At 37.1% G+C, this 7,830-nt stretch overlaps 2 protein-coding genes across 4 annotated transcripts in view; one reads left to right on the forward strand and one right to left on the reverse strand.

Annotated features, from left to right (window-relative positions):
* Window positions 1-7,830, reverse strand: part of CDK6 (cyclin dependent kinase 6) — a 369,693-nt gene that overhangs the window by 114,964 nt on the left and 246,899 nt on the right. The window lies entirely within an intron of this gene.
* RBM48 (RNA binding motif protein 48) overlaps window positions 1-7,830 on the forward strand; it is a 14,410-nt gene that overhangs the window by 4,680 nt on the left and 1,900 nt on the right. Inside the window, exons 1-4 of one of the 3 annotated variants that reach the window (XM_019533206.1) lie at window positions 2,333-2,476; window positions 4,883-5,073; window positions 5,332-5,477; window positions 6,072-6,640. In XM_019533206.1, coding sequence (XP_019388751.1) covers window positions 4,946-5,073; window positions 5,332-5,477; window positions 6,072-6,640 — 843 coding nt within the window. In that variant the 5' untranslated portion in view covers window positions 2,333-2,476; window positions 4,883-4,945. Of the gene's footprint in view, window positions 1-2,332; window positions 2,477-4,882; window positions 5,074-5,331; window positions 5,478-6,071; window positions 6,641-7,830 lie in introns of those variants that run through there. The other 2 variants (XM_019533190.1, XM_019533198.1) reach the window with 2 other exon arrangements.

The raw sequence follows: 7,830 nt of genomic DNA on the forward strand, positions 1-7,830 counted from the left end.
ATATCCTTTCTGCCTGCCCCTTCCCTGTCCACCACAACAGACTTACCGTCTGGGTGCAGTTGTATCGGAAATTGGATCGGTATCAGCTGACATGCCTCCTTAAAAATTGGCTATAGGTATCAGCCCCCAAAATCTTTATCGGTGCACCTCTAAAAATTGTCGCGTTTCGGTTGCCTGCTCCTCTTTGACACACAGGAGATTCTGTGAACTTTTAAATGATACGGATGCTGCGTATGGAGATTTAGTGCTGCATGGTAACATCTGCTGGTTGAGTCAAGGTATTGTGCTCATGTGATTTGTTGTTTGTCATGAATCCATCAAGCTGTTTCTTGAGGAAAGTGGTCAGCAGTATGCAGACCTTACTGATGACATGGCTAACAAAACTGATGTTTCTGACAGACATCACATCACATTTAAACTATTTGAATACCAGGTTAGAAGGAACACAGAAAGCCATCCTTCAACTGTATGAAGACTGGAAAGGTTTCTGTTGTAAGTTGTCTGTTTTCAGATGAGATATCAAAACATCTGCCTTCTGTTACTTCCCTAGTCTGAAAATCCATTCCAAGCAGCATCAATTTAACACTAGAGATATCTGCAACTACATAGGACAGCTGGAAGATGAGTTCACAAGATGATTCCAAGATTTTTGCAACAGATTTCTGCAACATGTTTTCATTTCCTGTGACCCCTGACAGTACTACAGAAAGTGGCGTAGAACTGCAGTACTTTCAGTGGATGAACATTGAAGGATTTGAATTGGAACTGATTGACTTTCAAGCCTTGTGCATCTAGGTATCAAAGTTCAAATTGCTGCAAGGTGATCTTGAGACTGAAAGGGACCGGCAACTCAAGATTCAGCGTCCCTTCCTGAAAAGTATGCCTGAATGAAAAAAAGTAGCTTTTGCTTTGCTGTCTGTCTTTAGATCTACTTATTGCTGTGAACAAGTGTTTTCAAAATTGAAAACCATACTTGGTCCTACCTATAAGAAGCTGTCTAATGACTGACAATTCAGATTCATGTTTGCATCTGATGACAACCAGCTACCAGTCTAACATCACCAAACTCAGCTGTCAGGAGTGGAGCCAGGGCAGCCACTAGGAAAAGATTTTTGACTTGAGAGCATTTTTAGTTGTTTATGGCAGTAAATACAGAGCACGTGTTTTAAGGAATTAAGCAAGCATATCCTTAAAGAACCGCCATCTTCCCTTCTTTTTTTTCTTTCACTCTTTTTTCTCCCCTCTCTCCTTTTTTTCCCTCTTTTTTTTCCCTTTTCCCTTCTCTCTCTCTCTCATAACTTGCTTAACAAAAAAAAATACAAACAACAAAGATAGTATATGAAATTTTATTTATTGTCACCTGGTTTAGAATTTTTAGAAAACCCAATATTTATTGTAAAAAAACAACCCCCCCTCCCCCCCAAAAACAACTTTTATGATTATTCTCCCAGGTACACCCCACCCCACCCCAGTTTTGTTTTTTTTGGCATTCTGGCACCTTACAAGATAGACATTGGGTTTTTTCGGCACTCCAGCCAAAAATGTTGCCTACCCCTGATCTAGAGTTTAGAGGAGATAGAGTAACATGTACTCCTCCTGAGTCCTGACTAGGCCTCTCAACCTGGTCACCTCTCCCCTCAAACAACTGGGAGTGGACACTGGCAGCTCCCTGCTACAGGGAAACAAGCATCTTATTACCCTTCTTCCTTGTGTGAAGAAAGTGCTGAAATAGTGTTGTGGGTAGCAAAACCTCAGAGGAAAAAGAAACCTAAAGATTTTGGTGGTGGAATGGAATCTCCTGGACCCTGAGATCCACAGAAGTACCTAACACTGTATCTAGCAACACAAAGGAGCTGGAAGTAGACTTCTTGTTTACTAAAAGGTAAGAATTTCGTTGAGTTTGGTATATTAAACTATATTTTCAGTTAATCTATTTTTATAATGTATGTAATTCAGAATGGAGTTCCTACCAATCTGATGGTCTCTGAGTAAATCACCCTCTACACTTACCTTAGCAGAGAGGTGAGTTCTGAGGGAAGAGGTGGTTTACGGTTAGCTTACTGAACAGGGCTACCCCCTCCATCAATTACTAAATTTTTCAAATGCTTTAACTTAGCTAAGTTACATATATAAACACTATTCCATTACATTTTTTTTTCTCCCTCAGTAACGTGGTGCATCCATCTTCTAACACATGGAAGCATTTCCACACAGCAACTACAAGTCATTCAGGAAAAAACCTGCGTTTTGCAAATACTGTCAATTAAATGTGCATTTTCAAGTGCTACCAGGATGATCAACCACATCTTTGCATGTATGAAGCACCCTGCAGACTTTAAAAAATCCTTCATGAGTGTGAATGAGGTAGATCATGATGATAATAGAAGTAGCACTTGCAAACATTCTCAATCCAGAAGTGCTCCTGCTTCTTCAGTAACATCAGCATCACAAAGCATTACTCAGTCAACATCATCAGGTAAACAGATATCTCAACCAACTTTATCCAAAAGACTCAAAATAACTTAATTTGTAGACCAGATGACACTTGAAAAGCAAGAAAAAATTGACCAAGCTCTTGCCTGAGCAGTATATGCTTCTAGGATGCCATTATCAATCATTGAAAATGCAATTGGCAGGCAGCATTTAAATTAAAACCATTGTGCCATTTGCCCAGCAGACATTCTCTGAGCGAGCCTCTTTTAAAGTCAGAATATGAACATGTAATGCAATCTGTGCACACAAAATCAATGAAGTGCTCTGTCTTACAGCACTTACGTTTGTCCACCCATCAGTATAGGGAGAAGGAATCATAAACTTTGTGATAACACCTCAACCAGTTTTTTATAACAGCATTGAAACAGCAGAGAACAGACATACTGCAGAGTATATCAGTAGTAAAATATGTGAAGTCCTACAGAAGATTGGGAGTGGTAAAGGATTTGTCTTGCTGACTGACAACACAAGTAATATGAAAGCAGCATGGGAGATCATAATGGACAAATATCTACATATTACTGCAATAGGATGTGCTTCCCATGACAAACTTGCTTTTTAATGATTTCATGGAGTTGGACACACTGCATAAGATCTGTAATAAAGCAAAAGTGTTATAAAATATGTAAAATCTACTCGTATTGTAGCTGCAATCCTTAAGAAGAAGCAGACAGAATAAAATGGCAACACTCAAACCTTGTTGTGAAATTATGTAAGTTGGTGTGATCTCATTTGAAAGTTTACTAACAAGCTTTTCAAGAACCGGTGATAACTGAAGATCTTAAAGTAGCCTGAAGTGCAAGGAACACTACTTGATGAGGATGTCTTCTGGGTTCAGGTGCAGAACTCCCTGAAGATTCTAAAGCCAATTTCTTCAGCAGTCACTGCATCTGAATCGGACAGTGTGCTTTTGTCAGACTTACAATAGCCCAGATAAAATCAACTGCGTTTGACAATGTAAGTATATCTCCACTTAGGATATACTTATGAGTGGAAGAAAGAAAAGTGAAAGACTTCACTCACAGGTGGGAGGAATTTTGTTGCCAGCCAGTTCACGCTGCTGCAAATCTTTTGGATACAAGATTCAAAGGTAGAAATGTCAGTGGTGATAGCATTGCTACTGCATTTGACTGGATTATAAGACAATAAACACATTTAGGACTTAATGTTGGCAAAGTACTTTCAAATGTTGCAGAATCCAGAACATGGTCAGGCATTTGGTCCAGGAGTACAATCTGGGACTTTGTCAAGCATATTCCTCCTGCAACATCTGGGACTCTGTCAAGCATATTCCTCCTCTGGCTCCTCCTCTGGCTCCACTTGCTTCTTGTCTGCTTCAGATTCCTCCATTTTCTGCAGCATGTGAAAGAAACTGGTCTTTGTTTAGAAATATACATCAAATCAAGAAATAAACTAACCTGTGAAAAAATAGAGAAGCTTGTTTCAATCCGTGCAAACCTTCAGTTTTCTGAAGTCCATGAAGATGAAAAATGAAGGTTCAGAATCAGAAAATAGTGATATTTCAGAAACCTGAGTGTGACTTTGATTAGACAAATAAACTTTTGATGCTAAGGATCAAGGATATATTTGATTGTTTAAGTGACGTATTGGTTTCATGTGCTGAATTTTGTCTGCAACCTTAAAGGGATATTTTTTTCTGATCTCTTTTCTAAAAATGTGAATTTCTTCTGTTTTCTGAAGATTGTGACTGTATGGAGGACACTTTCTAATTCCAGATAATAAAAACTACTTCCTTTTGTTTACTACAATGTTGATGGTTTCTATTTTCACCTTTTTTTCCCTAGCAAAACTAAGATATGTTCAAGGACCTCAGTGCAGTAGCTTGTAGCACCAGCTGTAACAATAATTACAACTAATTATTTTAAATGCCTTGGTTCTATTCAAATAAGGCATTTATACTTTTTAATTTCATAAATTGTAATGTTTGATATATTTATGTGCTAATTAGGTTTACACATAATATATTTCATGTTCTTAAAGTAGTAAAGTAAATGTAGATATGCAATATTTATTTATTTTTTTACCTATATTTTGGTTTTTCCCAAAACTTCTGTTTTTTCCATGGTTGTGACATTTCTGGAAATTTTTAATCTCTAGTGTTGTATAGCACTACTCTTTCCTGCATATGCTACCCAACCTCTGTAAGACTGTATTATAAGCTTTAGTGCAAATGGCAAGTATTTGGGCAATTGTTACAAACTTCTGCTATAATTCTAATGTGCTGCTTTCGGAAAACTCGAAAGTCACTACGAGGCAAGGTGAAATAAAGGAACAAAGTGTTGCAGAAGCAAGAAATAATGGAAAATTTAGTTGTTTGAGTCTGTTTTGTGTTTTACTATGAGATTAAAAATTGAATGTTTTTTTGCAGGTCTATACTATCAACTTGGAATCTTGCTATTTGCTAATACAGGGAGTTCCTGCATTGGGTGTTATGAAGGAATTAGTTGAACAGTTTGCATTATATGGTGCCATTGAAGAATACAACGCTCTAGATGAGTATCCAGCAGAACAATTTACAGAAGTTTATCTCATCAAATTCCAAAAGTTACAGAATGCAAGGTACTGCAGTAGGTAACCTTTGCCTGCTTTCCATATCTTAAAGTATGAGTCTGGAGAATTAAAGTGAAATAGTCACCTCAGAGATCTTTTGCTACAAATGCAAGTTATGTGTTCTTTGCATAATATCATAACTCAGTTTCCTGAACTTGGTTGTTTAAGTAGTATTTATCAGTAATCTTTAGAAATGCTCGTTCAAATATGAACTGTGATAAAGTTGTGTCTGTAACTAATGTTTGAATGCAACTTCTCTTTCTTTAGAGTGGCCAAGAAAAAAATGGATGAACGGAATTTCTTTGGTAGCTTGCTCCACGTGTGTTATGCTCCAGAATTTGAAACAGTCCAAGAAACTAGGGAGAAGTTACAAGACAGAAGAAAGTATATAGCAAAAGCAACAAGTAGTAAAGGTTTGTAATTAGAAATGCACAGGTTTTATTCAGCACCTCAGTTTTTCTTCCCTGTACAATTTCTTTTTTCATGACATTCTTCACCTCATTCATCAAAAACATAAGCATGGCCAGGAAATGTAGAGTGGCATTTTCACCCTTACTTCAGACTAGGTAAATGTGAGAGCACTGCACTGGGGCCTGTTCAGCCCTGGAGCACCCAGGGGAAAACTGCCATTGTAGGCCCTGGCCTAAAGGGCATGGTCGGAGTAAAAGGGACGTGGCAATAGGGCTGCAGCATGCAGTACTGCAGTGTTTTGGTCCACAGGTCAGTTGTAAGAAACACCGATCTTTAAATTTTACTGGTCTTAACATCCTATGATAGTCTTTAATTACATTATCAAATACTGTTTAAAAGAATTCAGAAGTAAGATAACTGTTTTTGTTCTCTCATTTTCAGAACTAAATTGTTTTGCAGTTCACGGTCATGTAGAGGCTAAGCCTCAAATATCAGTTTGAAAGTGGTCAATTCCACTATAATTTAGCTGTTTAAAATGCTTACTTATGCAATATCTGTGTGTAATAACAGTCAAAATACCCTTTTTTGTGTTAAAGCTCATTTTTCAAAGATGCTACAGGAGCCTAAAAGGACTGTCTCAAATAACTTGGAGTATGACTTTCAGTCGCCAACCTCAGGATTCTGTGCTGCTGATACAACCACTGGCAACTGGGATCCATCTGGAAAAGCATGTTTTCCAGACTTTTACAAGACATTTCATTGTGACTTCTCTGCAGGGAACATAGCACATGCTTCAGGATATCACTCTCAGAGTCATTTGGCATTCCCTCAGTGTGTCCATTACAGTAATAAAGCTTATGAGTGCTTTAGTTACAATCCATCTGTGAAACCAACCGTACAGCAGGGAGGACATAAACATGCATCTGGTTTTCCTGCACTGCAAAGAACTTTTGATAATGGAATTGATAGATTTATGCCACGGACAACTCAGCTGGAAGAGCGGAAGAGAAAAAGAAACGAAGGCAATAAACTTGCAATAATTGGAACAAATTCAGATAGTAATGAACTTGTCATTGGACCACAGCTGCCAGAAATGCCCAAAGTGGATATGGAGGATGATTCCTTGAATACTTCAGTAAGCTTAATTCGAAATAAACTTCAAGAGGTATGTGCTATAAAAAAAATACCCTTTCAGACTTAGGCAGACAAGGTTCTTTGGGTAAATCCAGTATCTTTTATTAAACCAACTCAGATAGTTGGAAAAATTCTTCTTTGCAAGCTTTCATGTACAAACAAGTGTTTAAAACCTAATTTTGGGACCATAATCTAATTAAATTAAAATGCTGCATATACTTTCAGCATCTGGCCTGGATTCTAAGAGGTGACCCAGGCAGTTGCACTTACCTCCCAAAATAAAGCCAAATGTCAGGAAAGAGAACATAGTTTTTAACCTTCTAGTTACAGTAGTGTGGTGACTTTAGTAGTGCTGCAACTCTGAGTGCTGGAGTATGTTTACTTCATATAATTTCTTATTTTTAATCTCAAAAATACAAGACACATTAAAGTAATCATCAAGATATGCATTTTCCACACAGATTTCACTTCTCTTTACAACTGGGGATAATCAATAAGAGAGAACTAGCTAGCTGAGTCTTTGTGTTGATCTACTGCATTCTTCTGAACCTCTGATTTTATTCAAATACGTTTCTCATTCTTCTGTGTGTTATGGCATACTGCACAGTATCCATTAATTTTCTGTTGTAACTATTCAGAATGAAAAATAATACCCAGAGGGCATGCCCACTTTCTAGAATCTCCTTTCTTTTACCTAACACTTTTTTGAATTTTTTTTTACTTCCGTTTTAAATAATTTTAAAATTTATTTTTTTTTATTGATGTTGTACAGTGGCTTAGGTGACACATTTTACCTCAACAGCTGTACCACAGCTCAGGATTATCTGCATTTTTCTCAAACAGTAAAGGGTTGGACAGAAATCTGAAGCTGATGCCTACTTTGAAGTTAAGCGATAATATTATAAAGTCAGAACTTGTTTCTACTCTCAGCTACTTTTAACGGCCAAAATACTTACGCACAGTAATAAATTATCCTGTTCTCTTTTAATGAGTGTCATTTAAATGAGATCTAGAAAATATTTTCTTGAGAAATCAACCTGCCTGAGATTTTTAAGCAATTTTAAAAAACATTTACTTAAAAAATGACTGGGTCAGAGACTGGCAGGTTATTTGACACTTAAATTAATGTTCTGACTACCTAACACTTTCCTTCTATAAATTATTTTGATCCACTTCATTCTGAGGTTACCTACATTTTGTTCCTGTTTGTAAAATGTAAAA

This window comes from Crocodylus porosus, unplaced genomic scaffold (assembly GCF_001723895.1).
Source record: "Crocodylus porosus isolate Cpor-Errol unplaced genomic scaffold, CroPor_comp1, whole genome shotgun sequence".
NCBI lineage: Eukaryota > Metazoa > Chordata > Crocodylia > Crocodylidae > Crocodylus > Crocodylus porosus.